Below are 26,201 nucleotides of genomic sequence, written 5' to 3'. Positions count from 1 at the left end.
CGGTTTGCTGTAGCACATCTGAATCGGGCCCGAAGAGGAAAATACCAATAGAAACATAGAATTTGATGGCACATAAGAACCCCTTGGCCCATCTAGTCTGCCCCTTTTTTAAACATGTTACTCATCCTTATTTCTTTGTAAGATATCAATATGCCTATCCAAAGCATGTTTAAATTGTACTACTGTATGTGCCTCTACCACCTCTGATGGGAGGCTATTCCAATTATCCACTACCCTTTCTGTGAAGTAATTCCTCCTCAAATTTCCCCTGAATCTTCCTCCCTCTAGTTTCAGTGCATGTGCTCGTGTTCTGTTGCTCCTCTTCCTGTGAAGAATGTCTCCCACCTGTACCTTGTTAAAACCCTTCATATATTTGAAAGTTTATATCATGTCCCCCCTCTCCCTTCTCTCTTCTTTTAGTCTTTCCTGGTACGTTTTGTGATGTAGGCCATGCACCATTAGTTGCCCTTCTTTGAACAGTCTCGAATGTATTTATATCCTTCTGGAGATATGGCCTCCAGAACGGAACACAGTACTCGAGATGAGGTCATACCAAAGACCTATACAGTGGCATTATTACTTCTTTCTTTCTTCTGCCGATACCTCTCCCTATGCAACCAAGCATCTGACTTACCTTCTTCATTGCTTTGTTACATTGCCTACCTGTCTTTAAGTCCCCTGAAATAGTGACACCTAGATCCCTCTCTTCCTCAGTAGTTTCCATTATAGTGCCGTTTATACTATATTTAGTCTTTGGATTTTTGAGACCCAAGTGCATGATTTTGCATTTTTTGGCCATATAATTTTTTTTCCTGTCACTATAGGTTAGAGAAATGGCATTTAATCATGTGCTATATGCATAGATGGTATCATGGCACCAATATTATACAAAGTGCTCTACAAAACAACAAAATAAATTCAGGATGGAAAAAGAATACTAACATGGCATAACATAACGTTTTCTGAATCGCCAAGGATTAAGGGCCGCATGCACTAATAAACAACCAGCCAATCAGCTCCTGCCTGATATTTTTCAAACACAGTCTCTGACATGGCAGGTAGGAGCTGATTGGCTGGCTGTTTATCACTCTCCATTTTATCACTTTTGAAGCTTAGTGCATCTGGCCCTAAGACTTTCACAATATAAACATTTTAAAAATGTATCAATAGTCTGACAGCTGACTGACACATTTATGGAAATGCAGGTTTGCAAAGTTAGAGAAGTGTGGATGCGTTTTTTAGAGACTGGATGAAATGTCGTACAGACTATTTGATGTTCTACAACATCTTTAGGGCACGCTTTGTCGCAGATATCTAAGGCCCGTACACACTAGACGATTGGCAGCAACGCCAATACTGTATATTTAACTACATTGGCGGTGCAAATGGCACATGATATAGCGCGTACAACAATATTGTTCAGTGACGTCACTGGGTTCTCCGCTGTGCAGGCAGTGCACAGACGATGGGGGGTGTGGGGGGGGGGGGTGTGGGGGGTGTTGGTAATGTGCGTGACGGGGTGTTTGTGGGGCTTAACACTGATCATGTGCAAATTACGGGCCTGGTTCTGCTTTGTAAGCAAGGTAAAAAAAACACACAACTGGGAAAAACCATGCTGCATTGCAGGTAGGGAAGGTGTAATAATGTGAATTTGGGTGGGGTGTGTTCAAACTGAAATCTCAGTTGCAGTGTAAAATATACGGCAGTCAGTATTTACACTGAACAGAAATAATATAACCCACTTGAATCTAAAAACGTCTGTATGTTACATCAGCAGCATCTGCAATACAACATGGGTTTGCCCAGTTCTGTGCTGATTTTGCTATGCTAAGCCTGCTGAATTGGGGCCTATGTTACCCACAATGCTCAGGTACCGTATAAACCATAATATAACTCCTTAATATATATTTTCTCATTTCAATGAACCATTCACTGTTTAGAAACAATTGTACCAAGAGTAACATTCTTACTGGAGTAAGTAAATACTGCAACATTTGGCAGGAATTTAAGGGGGAATTCAATGGATGCCAATCCGATTTGCCTGGCCAAATGCACACGACATGCGGATCTCACCCAAAAGTGTCCATTACACTATAGGGTAGTGAGCAATTTTGAGCAAATAGGCTGGGTGAAGGGTGCGCGTCAGGCTGCCGTTGCCGGTGTTTAAACACTGCAGCAATGGCAATTCACATACTTTGCCCAAATCTGAACTCCCCCCTTAATGGAAGAGTTGTAACCAACCAATAATTTAGTAATCAGAAATGAATGAAGATATAAAATTTAACCCACTGTATTTTGAATGCATAAATTCTTTCTGTTGTGTATATATTATTCATGAAAGAAATAATACAGGAAAACAGTTTGTATTTCGATTTATCAATAAAAAAAATAAAAATTGTTCACCAGCGTTAATAATCCCTTTGCCATGGGCAGCAGCCAGCTAGTGCAACAAGAACACCAATAGTAGTTCTTCAAAACACTGGCAACATGGTCCCGTGCCACACTTGCAGAGCGGTGGCAGTCTTCTGAGTACTGCAATGTCACAGTGCACACCAGTCAGACTAAAATAAACCATTTATTCTGCATGTCCTCAACAACATCCAACTGGCCAGAGACATGTTCTTTTACATTTTCATCTCTGCAACATTTGATAGGAAAAAGGTAGATTGGCGCCTGCTAAATCCAGTGGGCTGGTAACACTACGCAGGTCTTAAAAGTTTCCATGTTTTTCGAGGGCTTATGAGCCAGGGCCCTTCCCCAAGCGTACTGCTCCAAAGAACGTTGTGTGTTTGCTCATATTGATTGAGATATCCGCATGAACCATCTTTATGGCAATCTTCTGTTTAGCTTTTAAGAGGCAAACTCCAGCAGTGTAGCAGGTATTGTAGTTGGTTTTACCAGTCTCCATGCTTCGAGTACACTGCAAAAATGGCTTCTCATCTATCACCACTTCATAACTGGCAAAATCTGTAAAGTTGATATAGTAAACCTGTGAGGGGAAAGCGCTAGAAGTCAGGTTAAAGCATATTAGCCATTTATTTCCAAATAATAGAATTGCAAAAACAAATGCCACCCTAGAGTGGAATTTACAGAGCAGAGAACACTGGTTTGGAGCAAACGTAGACTTTATTTCTAGGCCAGTTCTTTTCAAACGCGAGTCTTTTAGTACAGCTATAAATCAAAGCAAAAATCAACATTTTATTGTAAGCAATACTAAGAAATGCAGTTAGTGCCTTGACTCCTGTTGGAGAAAGTGCACTATATAAATAAAACTTACATAATACATTAACAGCACACTTTATCATATAAATGTAGCATCAAGTTAAATAATTGCATAATAAAGGCCCATACATACTGGGCGACTTTGAGCTGAAAGTCGCTCAAAACAGCCGGTTTGAGTGGCTTTCAGCTCAAAGTTGCTCAGTGTGTATGGCCCGGCGATGAGTGGTGAGCGCTGCTGCGCGCTCCCACATCATCACCGGGAAAGCCGTTCATCTGCTGGTAATACCTGCAGATGAGCATCTTTGAGGACGGCTTCGCATAGCACTGCACTATGCAAAGCAGCCCTCTCCCCGCTGACGGAGCCGGGTATGGGGGAAAGCCGTTCAGTGTGTATGCATTGAGTGACTTTCCCCCAGCGATGATAGCGATCAGTGTGTATGGACCTTTATTAGTGACAAAGATAATGTACTGTATATTATTTCCACACTCCCACTGTATGTGATCTTTCTGCATGCAGTGACATCAAAAGAGAGGCGACAGCTGCAACAGGGTGTCAACCGTCCCAACAGGAACTGTAGTGTAACATTATGTGCAGCACCTGGCTCTCATCACAGTGTAGGAGCCTGCGCTGCAGCTATAGCTGTCTCTTGGGACAGCCAGCATCTCCTGGACCCCCAGAGTGATGGAAACTGGGCTTGGGACAAGCCAGGCCCTGCACTGAGTGTTGCCACTTCCTGCACGTACTGCATATATAATTTATTTTGGGCACTTGCTAGGTGGGCAAGAATGGAAGGGGCTAGAACATGGCATCTGCCAGGTGGTCAGCAAGAGAGGCTAGTGGCATCCGCAGAGAGTTTAAGATTCTACCTCCTCTCTAGGACCACTTTAAGTACTGCTAACCTCCCATACATGCCAAATGTATGCAGAGCCGTTGATATGGTTGGCAGGTGCAATCTTTGACACTGAGCTGTGTAGCTAGTTGGCTTTTCTGTGACTTGCCCTGACACTACTCTAGAAAATTTCCAGTATGACCAATGTTATTTGAATTAGGGTTTTTTCTATCCTTAAAAGTTGACAATTTGTAATGAGGCAAATTCAAAGCCAATTGTTGGGGAAATAGTTTTCAGATGTGTAAACGTTGAGCCTCAACAGCACGGGGGGGTGAATATTTACACGGGCAGCAGTGTTCCTATGTTATTCATATATATTTTTTAAATATCTTGAAATTGTAAATGAAAAGTGCAAAAAGTTTGGCGAGAAAAGTGTGTCAGCTTTGATACACTACTAAATCAGACATGTGTTTCATTAGAAATGTGACGTTCAGTTATATTAATATTATTCTATAAACAGCACAATGTGAGCTTCACACTATTAAGACAGATTGAGATCACTTCAATATGGATAAGATTAGATTCATTTGGGTATTTTGATGTTTTTTTTGTCTGTTATTTCATTCTAGCACCCGCTATCTTTGAAAATCCATGCAGTTCCTCTTCTCTGCATGGGGTGTCGCACAGGACTCTTGTGCTGTGAGGACGTCAATGCTGACCTGTCTTGATAAAGGCCACCTGGTGGCCGAAACGTAGACCTACAATTGTCTGATTGGTAATGTACTTTGAATAAATTCTTTATAATTTTGATGAGTGCCCTTATTGGAGTATCCAACCCTGCTATAAATTGGGACACACTGTGTCGCCTTAAAGGAGCACCCCTGTTTTTCTCATTGTTGGCTGGGAGTGCGGAACTACAAAAATTATATATATATATATATATATATATATATATATATATATATATATATATATACTACTGAGGAAACTGCAGAACCGCTGAGATATTGCCAGTGCATGAGACCCCAGTAAGAATGATCAATCTGATGGTGACTGAACTATGTACAACATCCAGGACTTCTCAGAGCCAGCTATTATCTCTTCAATGCTAAGAGCTTCCTGTGGCTGGATTAAGCTGAACCACTCACATAATCAATGTATATACTCCACAAACTGTTATGCTGACACTGTCTACAAGAGTTTGCTGTGCTTACCATTACTGTACTTAAAACATCTAAATTATTAATTGTGCTGTCAATGTAAAATATATTGTAGGTATTAATATCAAATCTGATATTTTTGCTCATCTGAAAATGAGACATTGTGCTTGTATTGCAAAACAATTTCCTAGACCAGTGTTCTCCAGCTCCGTTCCTCAGGGACCCCTCACAGTCCATGTTTTCTAGTTCTACTAGTTATTCATTACTACTTGACACATTTTGGATGGTGCTCATGTCACTTGTGATACTGCGGAGTTGTGTAAAACATGCACTGCTGGGGTTACCGAGAATCGGAGATGAGAAATTGCATCCTAGGCACCCAAGTCACTTGGAAAGCAATGATTATGGGAGGCTAGTGGCATGCAATCACTCCATTCTAATATGCAGTAAACAGAAATAACCTCCACAATGTTCCTTGGCAGGGCCGTCTTAAGAATATAATGGGCCCCTGGGCAAAATAATTTGAGTGCCCCCCTCCCCTCATAACCCCCCTCCTTTCATAACCCCCCTCCCCTCACAAACCCCCTCCCCTCACCTATGTGCAGCAGCAGCGGGTGGTGGGGATCCGGGCAGCGGTGGGTGGAAAGGTCCGTCCAGGAAGCGGCAACTCAGACCTTGATGTAGTGCTTTTTGCCGCCGTGCGGGAAGCGCTGCAGATTTTGGAAATAATGGCTGGGCGCTGATTGGCTGAGCGTCCGGCCAATCACCATATGGCCAGTCTTTTCAAAATCAGCACAGCAGCGCTTCCTGCCCGGCGGCAGACAGCACTACATCAAGGTCTCCGCTTCCTGGACGGACCCTGCCACACGCTGCTGCCCAGGTCCCCTGCACACGCCGCCCGCTGCCCGGGTCCCCTGCACACGCCGCCCGCTGGCCAGGTCCCCTGCACACTTCGCCCGCTGCCTGGGTCCCCTGCACATGCCTCCCACTGCCCGGGTCCCCTGCACACGCCGCCCGCTGCCTGGGTCCCCTGCACATGCCTCCCGCTGCCCGGGTCCCCTGCACACACCGCCCGCTGCCTGGGTCCCCTGCACATGCCTCCCGCTGCCCGGGTCCTCTGCACACGCCGCCCGCTGCCCAGGTCCCCTGCACACTTTGCCCGCTGCCTGGGTCCCCTCCACCCGCCGCTGCCAGGATCCCCGCTACACACCGCCTGCCGCCTTTCCCTAGGACAGTGCCATCTTCTCCATTGTGGTGGGCCCCTACTATCCTTGGGCCCCTGGGCAACTGCCCATTAAGCCCAATGGGAAAGACGGCCCTGTTCCTTGGTAATAATGTAGGCATGTAAAATGAAGGGAAATTAAAATTTAAACATTAATCTAAATATTGTAAGCGGAGACCTTCAAATATATCTTAAGCTCTCCTATGGATGTGACAATTATCAGAGGTACAGGCAGAGATACAGAGCCATCGATCCCAATTGTGGACAGATGATTTTATTGTTTTACTTTGTACTGTAGGTCTAATCTAATGCCGCCCATACACTTGTGAGATATACAGTAGCATGCAATCATTGTATTTCGACTACATCGGTTCCTTAAATTGAATGATTGTATGCACATTTTTTGTCCTATGCGACGTTATGCACGGACACGCCGGTCGAATCTTGCGTCTTATGTTCTGCACATAATATTTATTGAGTTGTACGTGCGGTCGAATGCTATTTGGTGCGCATTAGATTTTTATAACTGCGACTTTCGATTTCTGAAGATTTCTGCTGGCTTCCTGGCCACTTCTCTTCCGCCCACTGTGCACAGATCTGTTCTATAATCTGGTGGGTTTTTTACAGCATTCGATGCAATCGCATTCAATCAGACGATCCCGTCCGATTTTTTTATCGCAAGGGGCATTCGATAAATCGCATGATTGTATGCACAAATGTAAGCCAGAGAAAAGCATTTTCCCATGTGATTTATCGAAAGGTGAGCTTCAAGGGAAATCGAACCCAATATCGCATTGAATGCAATCGCATAAGTGTATGGGTAGCATAAATGTAAGAAAAAGCGTAACAATGGCTTCTGACCTGGGGCTTTGGGAGTAGAAAAACAGATTGTCATTAAGATATAAATCTAAACGTCCTCTAGTACAATAAAAGGTTTGTTACAAAATGAGGGCAGTATTAGTAGTAGCTAGTTTCTTACCAGTTATCCCACAGAACAAAAGATTTATGGCTCGATTCAGACCTGATCGTTGCTGTGCAAATTCGCATACAGTACTCACTAGCAAAGAAACCTTACTACTTCTTTTGTCCGCTAGCCATTTGCAATGTGGTTGACAGGCAACCAGCGTCTGGAGGTGGTAACCGCCCATTTAGTGGGAGTGCCGAGAACAGCGGAGGCATGCCAGAAAAAATGCAAGGAGTGCCTAGGAAAATGCAGGCATGCCCAAGCGTTTTAAGGGAGGGTGTGCAACGTCAGCTTCGGCCTCAATCAGGTTGATTTGCAGCTGCCGAGTAAGTTCCTGGTGCCCAGTGGAATAACCACGTTTTGGACAGTCTCACTTAGCTGGAAATTCTCCACAAGCCATAGATCTATTCGCAAGCCGTGATATCACTACAGCAGGTGGCGCCTTAATATTTGCTGGCTGCTGCAAATTTGCTCAGCAGCGATCAGGTCTGAATCGGACCATTAAACTCCAGTAAAGGAAGTGCTACTTCATGGTAATCTGAACACTATTTTGTTTTAAAAAACTGTTTAATGAAAATAATAATCTTGGACTAGTAAGTACTTTGAAAAGTATTTCACTTGTCAAAGAAATTCTGATTTATGTGTATGTTGGCTCTGTAGCACCTAACATAACATTCATAAATAATAATAATAATAATAATAATATGATTATCTTCTACCTAAAAGTTAAAAATAGGAGTTAGGCCCAAGACCGTACTCACTTCTACCTGACTATAGATGAGGTAGGTACCATCCACTAGCACCTCCAGTTCTCCGCTCTGCAGTTTGAACACTCGATGGTTCATGGTAATCCGTGACCAGTCATGAAGAATTCCACCTGAAAGATCTCAGTGTGAGAGAATGGTAGTCACTCAGTACCATGTTGTCAACAGCAGCAAAGCATCAACAAATGTTTTAGAAGCAATGTTTACAATACACATAAACCAGGGGTTCCCAAATACAGTCCTCAAGGCACCCTAATGGTCTAAGACAGGGGTAGCCAGCTCTAGTCCTCAAGAGCTACCAACAGTTCATGTTTTCCAGCTCACCCCGCAGGTACACAGGTGCACTCATTACTAACACATTTTAAAAGAAGAAATAGGAACCCTGCGCTTCCTATTGGGGTAGATTGAAAATAAATGATGATAATTTCCTTATATGGTTTCCATCTATGATAGGCAGTTCTTATTCCCCGAGTAGGTTCTTCAATTGTTTTCACCTCAAAAAGAAGATAAAGAAAATCTCATGGTGCAGATTTTCCTTAGATGTTCAATATACACATATCATAAAAAGGTGTAGGGTAAGGGTACTCGTACCATATACAGGCCTCTCCTTTAGGCCAAGAATTTAGGCGTAGGTCGGGGGTCACTTGATTGGATCATTGGAAGCTTTCCTGATTTATTAAGTGACCCCCGACCTACGCCTAAATTCTTGGCCTAAGGGAGAGGCCTGTATATGGTACGAGTACCCTTACCCTCCACCTTTTTATGATATACTGTATGTATATTGAACATCTAAGGAAAATCTGCACCATGAGATTTTCTCTATCTTCTTTTTGAGGTGAAAACAATTGAAGAACCTACTCGAGGAATAAGAACTGCCTATCATAGAAGGAAACCATAAAAGGAAATTATCATCATTTATTTTCCATCTACCCCAATAGGAAGCGCAGGGTTCCTATTTCTTCTTTTTTTCTGGCATATACTTTGTAGTAGGTAGTACTATCAGGTGCCCGGCAGCATCTAAGTGGAAGCGCGGACTATTTATTTCTTTTTTCTGTACACATTATAAAAGATTCACAGGTGGAGCGAAATACTTCACTTGTGATTCTGTGAGGAGACAAGGAAAATGTTAACTGTTGGTAGCTCTCGAGGACTGGAGTTACCCCTGGTCTAAGATATCCATTTCTAATCCATACTTGCCAGCCAACCTACAAAAAATTGCAGAAGCACTCCCAATTTTCCAGGTAGTCCCCCACAGCACTGGAAAGTTAGATGGCTCTCCCGCATCCCCCTGCTCCCTAGTGAAATTATGCACATTTTGTAATTTAGTTCTGCTCCTACCCACGACCACATGGATCATGGGCATTTTCCCATTTTGGGGTAGAACAATGTAAAGTTCTATTGAGCACCCCTAAAGTGTCACACTGTGCCTCCTCTCTGGTAAAGAAAAGCAAATCAATATGTATGGGTTGAGCACAGCTGATTAAATGAAATGGATTGAGACACTCATAACATCAATTATGCCCAAGCTTGGTTATCTGAAAAACCTGGATGGCTGCCTTGAGGACAGAGTTTGGGAACCTCTGATATAAACATTATATAGCATTATCCCCCCCCCCAAATGGAAGAAAACACAATTAAAGTTACTGGCTAGGTGCACCATAAATTACTCTGAAGTAAAATCTATAACAAACAAACAAACAAACAAACAGGTCATCTAGATGTACAGTATATTTTACCCAAACATCCAGCTAAAGTGTTGCAAGTGCAACGTATCACATATAAAGGGGCATTTCTAATTAGTGAGAGATTTTGTGGCAAAAATGAACATGCCTATGGCACCCAATTTCCGAATGCCATGGTTATCCAAGCACCTGATTCTTGCGGCATCTAATTGGAACAAAACGTGCGTGATACATTTTATTTTAAATGACATGTTAGATATTGATACACAATGGGAAAGTCTGTACCCTAATACATGCAAATAAAAATTGGACATTATAGGGATGTATCTATTTCTGTCCAAAAGCAAAATATTTGACGCTTATTAGATTTAAACATTTTTAGAATAGCAGTTCTGAAAGTTTTTTTTTAAAGCAAATAAAAGCTGTAGTTATTTTAAGAGGTGCATAATAATGCCTGCTAGATGATACAATAGTCATTTTAAGACACTCTAAAATATTCTTAGAAATCACATGCAACTCCCATATTCAGGTTCCTTAAATCACCTGTCCAACATCTTGTAATGTGTTATTTTTACACTTTGCTGAATTTCATCCCAATAATGACATGTAATTATTACCCAAATTAAGCCAATTAAAGATTTTATAGGGAGAGTGTCCCAGGGGTTCTGAACCCCAACATTTAATTGTAAAACACTTATTATACCCTTTGAACTTGCGAGAAAAAAGATATTGTAAATCCTATTGAAATTACCATGGCTTCAATTTTTGAAGCCGATTGTATACAGAAAATGTTTGTCTGGCTGCAAAAAACACATTAATTGTATATGATTATAAACTCCACTGGGCTCTGTAAAGCGCTGCAGAATATGTGTACGCTATATGCGAAAATGGTCAGTAAGATGAGGACATTAATATCCCTCTTGGCAAGTACAGTGAACACTTGGCATGCTTTTTCATAAGGTCTTAATATAAAACACAGAATGAAAGTAATATTTTTGATCCTTAATGCACTGATGTCATGTAGCTGCAGGACCAGATTATCAAATAAGACCACACATTTGTTTGCTTATGACTTGGGGAAAAAAAAAATCAAACCTGCACATTAAAAACATCAAAGTTGACCTAGCATCCCAACTCACAACACCCCTGCCTATGAAAGCTTGTAGGTCAATATATATTTAAAAAAAAAACAAAAAACACTTTTGTGAGTTTTGCTTAAATATTGTAATTAGCCTGGTATATTTAAATTTTTTTTTATTTTTTTTAAGGAAGAGGGAGAGTTTTCTTTTGGTAGCACAGTAAATATATAAGCTACTTATTAAATTCCATACCATTTATATGAGAAAAAAAAATAACAGAATTAGTGCAATTCCAAAAATCTGTGAGTACATATGTACATTCTACATTAAATGCTTCTGTGCCACTATCAAGTGAGCAATTTTCATTCAGACCCCAGATTGCATTTGAAGCTGCAAGACAGGTAACAATGATTCTATTTACTTCCATTGTCCAGCTGACATATGGGGGAAACTCGTCATAGTTCAGTGAAACCTTTGTGTTTTTGCAACCACAGCCCAGAAAAGCCATTGGATATCTGGGATTTTGTTTCACCTTCCTGAGATGCGCTGTCTTATAAGGGCTAATTGGATCAATGATCAATAATCGTAGGGAATTGAATCCCCCCCTCCGCATCTTGACACATATCATTTTTGTTTAACCCCATATAGGTTTATCTTTTTCTATGGGGGCATTAATTAAAACTTGCAGAGAGATAAAATACATTTTACATGCTGTGTTTCAATATTGAGACACTGATTGGTTGTCACTTTATCTCACAATATTATATTTCTTCAACCTTTGATAAATACACCCCCCCCCCAATATGTATCCATTTATCAGACTCTTTAACATCCTTGCTTACAATACTCATACAGAACTAGGACTTCATCAGCACATGTTTATATTTTCCTATACAATTAAGTTTGAACTACATTTATTGTATATTTTTAGGTATTATTCTCAATTTTACAAAAAAATCTTTTTCTTGTTTTTGCCCAACCTGGGGCTGATTCTGAGGTGGGAGCAAAGCAACAAAAGTGGTTTCTGTTAGCACTCTCTGGAACAAACCATATTCAAATGGCATGGCTGACGGACAACGTCTAGATTGGCAGTCAATAGGTTGAAAGCAAAAGCTTGACATTGACAAAAGATTAACACAAGCACGACAGTAAGCTCGACATGGAAAAGGTCAATATGGGTTTTTCACACTTTACCATCCAGGTGGACCCCGACTGGGAACTATACAGTGTGCTACGCAAAGCCAGGCACTTGGTTAGCGAAGTGACCCATGCGAGGGGCCATGGTGCACAAATTGGGGATCCACATGCTCATGTGTCAACATTGATACAAAAAAACCCACAAAAAACTCATGCTGACCTTTTTTCTATGTCAACCGAGTGCATGTTGACTTTTTGCCGTCGACCTAGACATGGTCTGTGCGATATACCACACCGGTTGCAATGCAAGGGGTGAAAATATATTTATTTTCTTCCATGCAGGACAAATACTGGATGTTTTTGCACGTATTCCATAAATGCTGCCCATCTTTATTTATACACTGCAATTTACACTTGAGTTTGAACACACCCATCTCAAATAAATCTTTATTTGATACTTTGAGGTCATGGGTTCAATTCCCACCATGGCCCTAACTGTATGGAGCTTGTAAATTCTCCCCGTGCTTGCATGAGTTTCCTCTGGGTACTCTGGTTTCCTTCCGCAAAAAATATACTGATGGGTTAATTGGCTCATAGTTGCATAGTTACATAGTTAGGTAAGGCTGAATAAAGACTTCTGTCCATCTAGTTCAACCTAGGTTTATAATAGTTTATCCATTGCTGTATAGTATGTTCTGATATTTTAAAGACAGATTATATTTCTTATTTGTACCCATGGATGTTTTTAACCAATAAATGTTCATCCAACCTTCTTTTAAACGTATTTATTAAGTCAGCCGACACCACTTCTCCAGGAAGAGAGTTCCAGAGTTTGCCTGCTCTAAACGTAAAAAATTTTTTTTCTTCTAGCTGAACAAAATCTTTTTTCTTCTAATCTAAACTTGTGCCCTTGCGTCCTAGATTCCTTTCTAGCAGAAAAAAGGGTGTTTGACAGTTCCTTATATTGGCCCCTGATAAATTTGTACATGTTGAGAATGTCCCCCCTTAAACGTCTCTTCTCTAGTGTAAATAGTCCCAAAATGCCTAATCTCTCCTCGTAGCTTAAGTTGTCCATTCCCCTAATAATTTTTGTTGCTCTTCTTTGGATTTTTCTAATTCTATGATGTCCTTTTTATAGTGTGGGGCCCAGAATTGTACTCCGTATTCGAGGTGAGGTCTAACCAATGCTTTGTACAGTGGCATAATTACTTTTAAATCCCTAGTTTCCATGCCCCTTTAATGCATGCTAGAATTTTGTTGGCCTTTTTTGTTGCTATATTACATTGAGCACTACACCCCAGTTTGTTGTCTATTTGGACTCCTAGATCCTTTTTGAGTACTGAATTACCCAATTCCTCCCCGCTTAGGTTATAACTAGCACACTGGTTATGTCTCCCAAGGTGCATAGCCTTGCATTTATCCACATTGAACCTCATTTTCCACTTATTAGCCCACTCTTTGCAAGATCATTTTGAAGCGTGGTGACATCTTCTGATGATTTAATAACTCTGCTTAGTTTTGTATAGTCCTCAAAGATGGATACATTGCTGGGTAACCCCATCCCAATATTGTTAATAAAAATGTTAAAAAAATTGGCCCTAAAACCGAACCCTGTGGCACTCCACTTAGTACTGGTATCATATACAACTCTTTGTTCTCTATTACAGAGCCAGTTCCCTACCCATCTGCAGATATTTTCCCCTAATCCCAGGTCTTCCATTTTATTTATCAACCTCTTGTGTGTGTGTGTATCAAAGGCTTTAGCAAAATCTAGGAAAATCACATCTACAGCATTTCCATTATCAAGGTTTTTGCTAACCTCCTCATAGAAACCTAGTAGATCAGTTTGATATGAACGATTTTTTACAATCCCATGTTGGTTAATACTGAGTAAACTATGATGGTCTAAATATTCATGGATACCATCCCTTAAAAATCCTTCAAATAGTTTGCCCACTATTGATGTTAAACCAACAGGTCTGTAATTAGCGGGATCCTCCTTTTTTCCTTTTTTTAATATTGGCACTACCTCTGCTATTCTCCAGTCTTTTGGTACCTTTCCTGATGATAGTGAATTATAAAAGATATAATGTAGAGGGGTAGCTAGTTCCTCCCTTATTTTCATTAGTACCCTGGGATGAATCCCATCTGGCCCTGGTGATTTATTTGTTTTGATTTTGCTGAGCCTCAATATTATTTCCTTGGGTGTGAAATCAACATTGAGATAGGGCTTGTTCATCCTATTTTCGGTACATGTTCGTTCCACAGTCTGCTCTCCCTTAGTAAACACTGATGAGAAGAACTCATTTAACAGTTCTGCTTTTCCCTTATCCTCCGTAACACTTTTTCCAGTGATATCAGTTAGTGGGCCTATGTTCTCCTTAATTAAACGCTTATTATTTATGTATTTGAAAAACTTCATGGGGTTGGTTTTGTTTTCAGTGTCTATCCGCTCTTCATAGTCCCTTTTAGCTACTTTGATTACCCCTTTACAAGTTTGTTTGATTCTTTGTATTTGGTGAACGCCTCCTCATTTAAGTTATTTTTATAGAATTTAAAGGCTCTTGTTTTATTGTTTATTGCTGACCAAACTTTTTTTGTCCAACCATGGTGGCTTTGTTTTTAAATTGAATTTACCCTTAGTTATTTTAGGAATGTATTTAATAGTTAATGATTCAATCTGATTTTTTAGAGTATCCCACATTTCCTCTCCATTTTTCCCCTCCATAACAGTTTCCCACACAATTCGTTTTAGGGCTTCCCTGAATAATTTGAAGTTAGCTTTTCTGAAGTTTAGTATTTTTGCCGGTCCTTTATGATGTAATTTACTGAAGTTGATTTCCAGTGAAACCATATTGTGGTCACTGTTCCCTAGTTGTTCAATTACTTTTGTGTTTGAAACTAAATCTATGTTATTTGTTAATACTAAGTCCAATAGTGCCCCATTACGAGTTGGAGCTTCCACCATTTGTGTGATAAACTGGTCTTTAAGTAAGTTTAAGAACCCACTGCTTCTTGCTGTTTTACAGGTTTCGTTTTTCCAATCAATGTCCGGCAAATTAAAATCCCCCATAATTAATACCTGATCTGATGATTGTTTAATTCTTGTTATCTTTCTCGTTACCTGTGCTCATTTCTTTCTCACACAATGTGAAGTTATTATTTACATATAGGCATACACCCCCGCCCCTTCTATTTTACCTGTCTTTTCTGTAGAGTTTTCTGTAGAGTGTATATCCCTCCATACTTAATGCTCAGTTGTGCGACTTATTACACCATGTTACTGTAGTACCAATGATGTCATAATAATCCCTACTGACCACAATTTCAAACTCCCGCTAAGCTTCTTGCATTAGCCAATAAGCATTTTAATTTGTTTTAATTTTTAGTTGCGTCCCTAACATTTTGTTTAATTACTCCTCTAGACTTATTTTTATTCTTTATTAACTTCCTCGTAGCCGCCTCCTCCTCAATAGACTCTCTACAGCCCTCCCCACAATTCCCACTGCCTGACCTATTTACAGTTTTGGCTCCTACAAATTAATCCTAGAGTAAATGTGTGTGTGTGTGTATGTATGTGGTAAAGAATATAGATTGTAAGTTCCACTGGGGCAGGGACTGATACGAATGTTCAAATATTTGTGTAAAGCGCTGCAGAATATGTGTGCGCTATATAAATTACTGTTAATAAATAATAACTTCTGTCCTACCCGCAGTGCAGCATGGTTTTACCAAGGTGCAGTTACTTTCTCAGCTCTTTTCTGCTCTGCTCCAAACTCAAAGTGAGTAAGGTAGACAAATATAGAAAAGGCTAGAACTTTGATAACAATAGCTTAGCATCTTTAAGAATTAGAATTATGATAAATTTTTTGTTAAAACAGCACTAGTTAAAAATAAAGTCAATCAAAAAGCCACCATTAGTTTCTTACCATTTTTAACTTGTATTGCTGATTCTTGGCCTTGTAGATGAACAAAAGGTGGCTGTAAAATAACAGACAAATCAATAAAAATCCCTGACACAAAATTGGTAAAGTGAGGCAATTGTTTATAGCTATTGTTTTACATACAGTATCTTTTCAATACCTCTCTGGAGGGCAAACTAATAAGACTGCTCTCCAGAGATTATTCCTCACAGCTCCAGAGACTTAAGGGGTTATTCAGAGCTGATTGCTGTTGAGAGAATTCGCACAGAGTTCTATTATCGAATGACTAAACATGCGTATAGATCACAGTACACAAACAGCAACAAAATTCAGCATATTTTTTTCATCGCAAGCCAGCTGCAATTTGATGAACATGAATTCGCTGTTTGTGGGTGGCAACTGCGGGGAGTGTCAGGGAAACTGAGGGCATGCTCAGTTTTCCTGGAAGGGCATGTGATATCTGCTCCGGCCTGGATCAGCTTGTTTCTATTGCACAGTTAGAGTAGGTTCTGGGTTACGCACAGATTGGGAATAATCATTCGATGGGGAGTGAGTTGCGTATGGATTTGCAGCTAGCCCCAGATCGGCATGATTTTAGCAAGCCATTCGCAGACTTGCTCGGGGCGGGTTTTCACTCTGGCAGGGTGGCCGCTATCTAATACCAAGGTTGTGCAAAATCACAGAGCAGCGATCAGGTCTGAATAATCCCCTTAATGCGCAGGGATGCAATGCATAAATGAATTGCTCAGGGCTGAGCAATTAGCCATAGGTGAACTCCGAGACTGCCCCATATTGGTAACTAGTTATGTTTGATGAACTATCTCCCATCCAGATGTGATTGTTTAATCTTTGAGGATAATGGATAATTCTTCAAAGCAGACTACAAATCTTGACCTTTCCATTTTATCACATGCAATTGTTGCGCTATGAAGGTTGAGCATAAAAATACATGATTCCCCAGGTCAGGAGTAGGACATTTTCAAAAAGAAAAACATTTTGTTTATCACATGCTTTAGTTTGATATATCACATAGCTAAGATTAATAAAGTCAAGGTTACAGACAAACATTTACATAGAAACTTCTTAAAAAAACACAAAAAACCATGGCAACCAGAAATGGATAGGAGTGTCCATTTTGCTGAATCCATGTTCATTGCCATCCATCATCCCTTTACAATGTTAAAACGGACTGTGTATCTTATGTCTAGTTGCAGTAACCCCAACACTCATAGTATAAATACTTTTTAATTAAAAATGATTTGCATGGCCATTCGAAAATTAGGCGATAAGTACCATATTCATAATGCAGTAGCCCTGGCTTAAAAAAAGAGATACATTATAGGGTAGGCGTATCAAATCTGTAACACAGAACTTGGACACCTTCAAAAAAACAAAATGTTAAAGCAAGGAAAACTTCCTAAATACTTGGCATTCTGCATCAGCAGCATTCCACAGGACACACCCTTCCCGAAACAGACGGTTTTGATTCCAGAATTATAGTTCTCCCAAAAGTGAAATATCTGACAATTTGAGCCCCTTAAAAGTCAATATCACTTATAGATATGAAAATACATGCCAAATTCTGCCCTAAAGGTGTGTACCCAAGGTACGATTTATGTTCCGTATGATATTGTATTCGATTTCCCAGGAAAGTCCCAGTGGTCAAAAGCATAAAGATTTGTGCTTAAAATAACGTACAATGTGCATAAGATATCATATACGATATGACGTCACAGCTGTACTACACTATACTATCTTATGCTTTCTAGCCAGAATTGGGTTGCATGCTCACCCGAGCAGCTCCCTGCCAGACGACCAGCGAGAGCGCGCATCGTACGTCGGATAGTGCGTACACACGGTAAGATATAGTGCACTATCTAGCATGCTATTCGAAACTAGCTAGATAGTGTGCTAGATTTTGCACTATATCTTACCGTGGGTACGCACCTTAACACATACTGTATACAGCATGCTACCATTGGTACTGTACCTGGTCCTCAGCAGGTGACAGAAAATGTTTGACCCTTTAAGTGTTGGAGGGGCAAGTGTGGTTTAAGTATGGTGTAGTTGCCCGAAAATTGCTGCATACTGACATCTTATCTTTCAAAAAAAGGCAACAAATAACCCCATCATTAATATATCAGACCTCACAATTTAAATCTGCACAACTGAAAGGCTAGAGCAGTGATTATCAACCTTTTTACCTTGTGGCACACTAAAAAAGATTTGAAAATTGCCAAGGCACACCATGAGATCCCCACCGGGCAAAACACATTGGTCACCACAGGAAAAAAAAAACAACCTTTTGCCCCCATATAGAAAACAATTACACTAGTCCCCACAGGTAACAAAAATAAAATTAATAGAAGATACCAGTAAATTAACAGTTGAACTTGTGGTGGCTGTATACTGGTTTGGGCATCTGGGGGCACACTTGAGAACAACTCAAGGCACACTAGTGTGCCACAACACAGTGGTTGAAAAACATTGGGCTAGAGGAATGAAATGGGGATCATCGAGGATGATTAGTCTGGTAAAACAAATATATACACTGTATATATTCTTGACACAAATTAAAAAACTACATCTCCTGTAGACATGAGTCAAATTTATGGTACTTTTAGAGGATCGTATGCATACCATAATTATTAAATGCAGGCATTAGGTCAACAGGTCGACAGGTCGACACATGAAAAAAGGTTGACATGTAAATGGTCGACATGTTTTTTTTTGTGAATTCTTTGTTAAAACTGACTTGTTCTCACCATCCCAGTGAGCATAGAGGGAGAATATAAAAGTATGACGTACGAAGTAAGTCACCATGCCCAAAGCATGGCAAGTGCAGAAAGTCACGCGAGGGTAAGTGGTGTTCATGTAGACACAAAAAAAATATTAACTCATGTCATCATTTTCCTGTGTTGACCTTTTGACCATGTCAGCCTTATGCATGTCAAACTTTTCGTTATGTCGACCTTTTGGCCTGTTGACCAACAGTGCTCCAACTATTGACTGTCGACCTAATGATGCACACCCCATAAATACACTGTATAATAAAGTCAGTCATGTCATAGTTCAGTAGCGCATGCAGGGGGGGTTTCTGAGTACCCAGAAACCCCCCAGGCTGAAAGCTGAGGGCCCCCTCTTTAAAAGGGTACAAGAATTTTAAAAATCGGCCTTTGGGAACCGGAGATATATGACTTCAAAGCAGTGGTCCCAATCCAAGCCTGTTAATTGCTCTTCCCAGTCAGATATTTCACGTTCTGTCTGACTTAAAGTTTTTGTGAAAGTATATTCCAAAAGCTGGGACTCTCCCCCTTTGAACGACTTTAGAAGCTTGTCTCTACTGTTCCGAGAACCAGAGATATCAGCCTTCGAGCAGCTGGTTACTGTTCCAGCTCCACACACCTGGTATGTAGTTTTATATCCTCGTTGGCAGATTGCTCTGCCTCCTGAACTCTGATCCCCCAGTCCCCAATACCATTTGGTAGGTGGGATTCTCTAGATTTTTATTCCATTAAAATCTAAGAAATCTATTTCCAGGAACTGGAGATATCTGCAGTCAAGCAAGCTGTCCTCCCACCAGAAAATTATGAATAATAAGCCCACTCCCACTATACACCCCTCCTCTGCATATTAAACATCCTCTACCACCCTGTAAGTTATGTATCAGGGCCCCTTCAATTAGCCCAATGCCCCCATCTCCCACATCTGTGCAGTAAAGGGGTAATTAGTGGAAATTACTGATTCAGGCCCTACATGCTGAGCGGTTGATATAATACCCCCTACCACCCGCGTGACATCAAAGCTTCCCCCACCCCTACCGCTGGAGGATTGGTAGGTGCCCCAATACATTGCTATGCCCAGGGGTCTACACTGCTGTTGACACCCCTGTATGTACATTATTATTATTATACATTTGGTCTATCTATAATACTTTAACTGACCCGGCATATACTGGGTCACCTAAGTGTCCATCTCCGTGCTTTGCTCCGCCCCTCTGGAAACCCCCTTCTGAAAATCCTGCGTTTGCCCCTGTAGTTTACAACATGTAGGGCCTTCTATAAATATATTTTTTGTAAGGACGTCTGCATGACCTTGTTGCCATAAGTATACTTCTGCCCCCCCTTGTAGGTGTCCGCTAAGGATCTTCATCCAAATGATATTGGGCCAGATGCACTAAGCTTCAAAAGTGATTAAATGGAGAGTGAAAAACAACCAAGCCAATCAGCTCCTGGCTGACATTTTTCAAACACATTCTGTGACATGGTAGGTAGGAGCTGATTGGCTGTCTGTTTATCACTCACCATTTTATAAAACTTTTGAAGCTTAGTACAACATCTGGCCCATAAACATGTTAATGCGCTGCTTGCTTGACAACAGTCAAAATGCAGACAAGTCTGATATCCCCTGCAGCAGTTACTTCTTTGTACTTTCATTACAGGTCACATTATGTACATAAAGTATACATTTTTGGATTTCAGATAAATTATGTTCTCTACTACCTATTATGCTTGATCAGAATCTGTAATAACAAGCCGTATCTATAACATCTTGCAAACCAGTTTCTAGTAATTCTTTATAATCACTTTATGAGTATTACCTGCTTTTACTAGGAAGCATTACTCAACACCTACACTTGAGAGAAACGGTTGGAAGTCTTGGAAACTACTGCATCTTGTGATAAAGGGCCCGTGAATCTCTAGTAAGGTCTGAGAAAGGAATTATTCTGTATGCAGATTTTCTTAGCCAACACTGGACATCTATCAATACTGAAATCCATGTACTAGTTGGCTTTATGATTGTAGGTATCACAGAAACAGTGGAAGGATATTGGTGATTGAAATTCTGTTAACATTTCACTTTCTGTAAACAAGGGAGATTTATGAACCATAACTATATTCTTAGCAAGGGTTTTATTTGCTAATTAACATTACTGTGAAATGGCAGGACTTCAATTGACAAGCAAAATGGAAGCTTGGTCTAGCAAACCATGAGGAAATTTATTTACCAAGTCTAGATACCACAAAAACTCAGAAATCATTCTAGGATAGCGCGGTTAACAAAACATTGGGCCAAATGTAATAGGGTGAGAGTTTCAGAAAGTGAGAGATTTTGGGAGAGTTTTCCCATGTTTTTTAAAGCAGCAATCAATTACATGGAAAAATCAACCTGGTTTTGCAGTGTAATTGATTGCTGCTTTAAAAAACATAGGAAAACTCTCCCAAAATCTCTCAATTTCTGAAACTCTCACCCTATTACATTTGGCCCATTATTTCTTATCTTGTCCTTTCCAACCAATTACAATGTAAGATGAAAAAGTTTCAACTATGCAGACCAAGGAAGTTGAACAACAACATCTAGGATGTTAATTATCAATACATTTATTATGCCTTGCTCAAATATTGTGGTTGTTGTGTGAAAAACACAACCACCTCAAACATTGACTTGATGAAGTTCTTGAGAATATTTCCTCTCAAGTAACCAAAACCAGTAATTCACAGTTCAAACATATATTCCAGCGCTAGTATAAAGTTTGAGCTTCCAAGAATGACGGGAGAAAAGAACGACACTCAACTTCATAAAATGCATAACCTAAAGGGGTGAACCGCTCTGTCTCCTTGCTGGCAGGTTTGGGTTACTGCACCATCATAATTTTATTTGGGACTTGTGTATTAGCAGGGCCCCCACTTTGCATATGTACGGCACCGTAGGTAAATCGCATCGCATGCGATTTTTTGCATGTGATGCGATTTTCCTATGTAATTTATTTACTGCTCTCTGGCCGTGGGCAGTGCGATGCGATCGCATGCAAATTTTATAGGTGCGATGCCATTGACTTTACTATGCACTTCTATGAGATGCAATGAGATTTAGGCACCCCCCCCCCCACTATTCACTCCACCCTGAAGCGTGGTGAGCGCAGCGAGCCCCGCAAGGGGCGGCGGAACGCGTCCTCCCAACCATTTCATACCACCACTATCCACGTCGGCGTGGAGTTGAATTTGTACAGTGTGGCGAGCCCGCGCCGGGCTCGCTGCGCTCACCACACTATATCAAACCAACTCCACACTGATGTGAATAGTGGGGGTATGAAATGGTCGGGAGTAGCGTTCCGCTGCGTCGCCACGCTTCGGGGTAGCGTGGATAGTGGGGGGTGCCTAAATCTCATTGCATCTCATAGAAGTGTATAGTAAAGTCAATGGCATCACACCCTAAAAAAAAAATCGCATGCAATTTTTGCGTGCAATGCGATCGCATCGCACCGCCCGCGGCCAGAGAGCAGTGAATAAATTACATAGGAATATCGCATTACATGCGATTTTGTTTTACGCAGAATCGCCCACTAAGCAATTTGCTTAGCGGGCACCGTGCTAATACACATGTACCTTTTATTTATACCGTTTAGTATGTTGCAATCTGCTGACAATCAACTTTCAGGTATAACCTTTATTGCTATGCAAAAAACTGGTGACATATAAAGGTGGTTGGACATGCAATACTTCTTGCATGAAAGCTCTGCCATCTGGTATAGATGCCAGACATCTCTAAAAAAGAATAAATAAGGCGGACACCTGACCCCTCCTTTGTAAAAAAAGTAAGGAAATGTGGTAAGCGACACATAGAAGCCAAAACCTTTTTAGATTTGCATCACAGGATGTAAGCCTTCCACATCCTATAATAAATATAGAAGTGGATGACTGATGCGCACAAAACATAGCCTGGATAACGGCTGTAGAAAACCCCTAGGACATCAAAAGACTGGTCTCAAGTGCCTGCTGTTAAAGCCAATTGAGTTTAATTGGGATGGAAGAATGGATCTTGTGACAGTAAATATTCTCTCAGTGGTAGCCTTCAATGTTGGTAGACCACCAGAGACAGAAAATTCGAGTACCATGACCTCCGTGGCCAATCTGGCGCTATTAGTAGGACAAAAGTCTTTTTACTCTTTACTCTTCTGATTACATGTGGGAGCATGGTAATTGGCAGAAACAGATACCAAAAATGGAAGAACCATCTGGCAGTAAAGGCCCCCATACACGATATATGCGATAGCAGCATGTAATGCGATATGTTGCACACTCCCGCGGGCATCGCATGGCACAGTACAAAAAATATGTGCTTTACATACTTTTTGTACTGCCCCGGATCGAGCCGATAACGAATCGCATTGCACGATGCTATCGCAGCATGTATGGGGGCCTTAAGGGAATCTAAAGAACCAGGGTCACTTGTGGATCTCTGGACCATGTCCCATACTGTGGAAGCTTCCTGTTCAACATGGATGCCATGAGGTATATCTCTGGCAGGCCCCATGTCTACACAATCAGGTTGAATAGGGGCAGACTAGATGGGCCAAATGGTTCTTATCTGCCGTCAAATTCTATGTCTCTATGTTAATATGTGCTGATGCAGGAACTCCCCTGGCTGAAGCCGACTGAGAAAGTCAGCTTCCTAGTTTTCCACCACTGAGATAAAAATGATGGGTACAAATATCTCTGCCTCATAATCTGGTCAGCCTCCGCCATAGCTTGAGGACTCCTGGTCCCTCCTTGTTTGTTGATATATGCCACGGCCTTGACATTATGTGACTGTATCTGTATGGGCCTGTCTCTGAGAAGACCCTGTGCCTAGACCAGAACACAGAAGACTGCTCACAATTCTAGCACATTGTTCGACAAATACAAAATGCTGTAGTATGTGGTATTGTTTCCAAATAGATACATGGAGATATGCATCCTCTATATCTAAGGATGCAAGAAATTCTACTACTTCCATCCTGAACCTTATCACCCTTAGGTGCAGGCTGAGCTTTTTTTTTTATTATTCAAAATGGTGTGAAAAGAACCATCAGGCTTCTTTACCAAAAAACTATTTCAATAAAAACCTAAACCCTGATGTACCGTAATGGAACCATTACCGCCAAATCTAAAAGAAAGAGAATTCTAAGCTAATCTCAAGGAAGAAGGGTTAAAAATATAGTTGGAGATAAGGACCCTCAAAGGCAGTAGGTAACCTCTGGAAAGGACTCCTCTGACACAAAGGTATGTGGGTTACCAAACCAGACCTCCCTGATAGGGAGAAGACAGCCCCCTATACAAGTGGTCTGGCAGTGCACCAAAGCTGAGTCGTTGGAGTTTCAGTCAACCCATTAGTTTTTGGTCTACTCCTTGGCCTTTCCCTCATTATCCCAGCATCAGTAGTTTCCAGATGGGATGAAAGAGGAATACTAAACAGATAGTATACTAGAACATATGTTTGCGAATGACTTCACCCACATGACATATGTTCTGATATCATCAAGTGTCTTTTACAGTCTGGGATGAAAGCTAATGACCTGGAGGGTTAGATCTGAATGTTATGTATCTGCCTAGGATAGAAAGCATTTAGGAAAGTTTTATTTATTTTCATATAATAAATAAAAAGTTGGAAAATTGGTTTCACTGAGTTTCAATATCACCCTCTAGGCACATTCACATCTACCACTCAACCAGGAAGGAGCAGTCTAGAAAAGAGAAAAATTACTGTAAATTGGTTCTCCAACTTTCAGGATGGCTCCCTCAATGGGTACTTGATCTCCATAATACAAAGACCATAATGAAAATGACAAAATTCTAGGTGGTAATATGATATTAAACAAGTACTGTAAACCATTGCCAAACAATGCAAACTGCACAAAAATTATGTCTTACCTGTGTCTCTCTAGGACTTGTTTTTTCTGTAGCCCCAGCTGTAAAAAAAATAAAAATAAGTAACAATGCACAAAACCATCCTGCTAAACCAAAATCAACATTTTTATGTTAACATACCTGTGGGCCCTTGAGTTCCAGGAGGACCCTGAGGTCCCGGAGGCCCAGGTGGTCCAGGAGGACCCATAGCATTTGATCCTGGTATTCCAGGAATGCCTGGAATTCCTGGAGGTCCTGGTGGTCCAGGTGGCCCTGGTGGGCCTGACGGCCCAGGAGGTCCTGTAGGCCCTTGAGGTCCAACTTTCTTTCCTATTAAAAAAAAGCATCTATTTTATGTTTGAATACATTGGATAAAAATTATATTCATATTTTGAACAAACATTTACTGGATAAAAACATCCATGGGTACAAATAAGAAATATAATCTGTCTGTAAAATACCAGAACCTACCAAATCAGCAATGGATATCTATACCAGGTTGAACTAGATGGACGCAAGTCTTTTTTTAGCCTTACCTACTATGTAACACTCCAGAAGTAAGGATCATACGAACATTGGGTGAAATGTGATAGGATGAGAGATACAGAAAGTGAGAGATTTGGTAAGAAATCTCCAGTTTTTTTAAAAACAGCAATCATTTACACTGCTAAACCAGTTTGATTTTGAAGTGTAAATGATTGCCGCTTTAAAAAAAACTGGAGATTTCTTTCTAAATCTCTCACTTTCTGAATCTCATCCTATTACATGTCACCAATGGTTTAGAATTAGACTTTGAAACAATATTTACTTCACATAGACTTATGAACTCAGGAACTATTTACAACCATCTATTCCCATTGTGTTTATATGCACAACATGTATTTGTCTGCATATCATCCTGCAGTGATCGTATAATTCACAGCGTACCAACAATAAATACTATATGGACTCTGCAAATAGTAATTCAATGTATGCAAACTAGATCTCATGTGTAGTAACTGTACCTATAGAAAGGTTTGAAATACAGTAAAACACACTGTTATCTCTAACATTGAGCGAGATATTCATCATTATCAATGTATTCATACTGTGCGCGCGCGCGCACACACACACACACACACACACACACACACACACACACACACAACTAGCAGTGGTGGGCAGGACATCTTTTGTATTTACTACTGTATACAGGGTTCTAGACAAATCCTGAACATTTGCAGCTTGCTACAGTACTATCACCTAACCATGAGGGTTGGGATCATTGGGTAGACAGCATGTTGGTTGACAAGCATTGGGTCGACATGCATTAAGGTCTACAAGGCTGAAGGTTGACAGGGTCATTAGGTCGACACAAGCACTAGGTCGACATGGGGAAGATCGACAGTGAAAAGGTTGACGTGGGTTTTTTCACAATTTTTTGTTCAGAATTTCAACACAGTGAACATGGACACTGAAACGTAGCACCGCGTGCCTGCGCCCGCAATGCTCGGCACACTATTATTTTTCCACCACGCCCTAGTGGATGGTAGGGCATGAAATACCGCCTGTC

General features: G+C 40.7%; 1 protein-coding gene across 4 annotated transcripts in view; it reads right to left on the bottom strand.

The window, feature by feature from the left end:
- Positions 1 to 2,355: 2,355 nt before the first annotated feature.
- The window catches only part of EDA (ectodysplasin A), a 202,677-nt gene continuing 178,831 nt past the window's right edge, over positions 2,356 to 26,201 (bottom strand). The window contains exons 4-8 of one of the 4 annotated variants that reach the window (XM_083159140.1): positions 24,791 to 24,979; positions 24,674 to 24,711; positions 15,990 to 16,041; positions 8,166 to 8,275; positions 2,356 to 2,989 (exon numbers count right to left, since the gene is read on the bottom strand). In XM_083159140.1, coding sequence (XP_083015266.1) covers positions 2,738 to 2,989; positions 8,166 to 8,275; positions 15,990 to 16,041; positions 24,674 to 24,711; positions 24,791 to 24,979 — 641 coding nt within the window. In that variant the 3' untranslated portion in view covers positions 2,356 to 2,737. Of the gene's footprint in view, positions 2,990 to 8,159; positions 8,285 to 15,989; positions 16,042 to 24,673; positions 24,712 to 24,790; positions 24,980 to 26,201 lie in introns of all 4 variants that reach the window. The other 3 variants (XM_083159138.1, XM_083159137.1, XM_083159139.1) reach the window with 3 other exon arrangements.

This window comes from Crinia signifera, chromosome 9, assembly GCF_055691185.1.
Source record: "Crinia signifera chromosome 9, ASM5569118v1, whole genome shotgun sequence".
Taxonomy (NCBI): Eukaryota; Metazoa; Chordata; class Amphibia; order Anura; family Myobatrachidae; genus Crinia; species Crinia signifera.
This window is presented reverse-complemented; position numbering and strand designations above follow the sequence as displayed.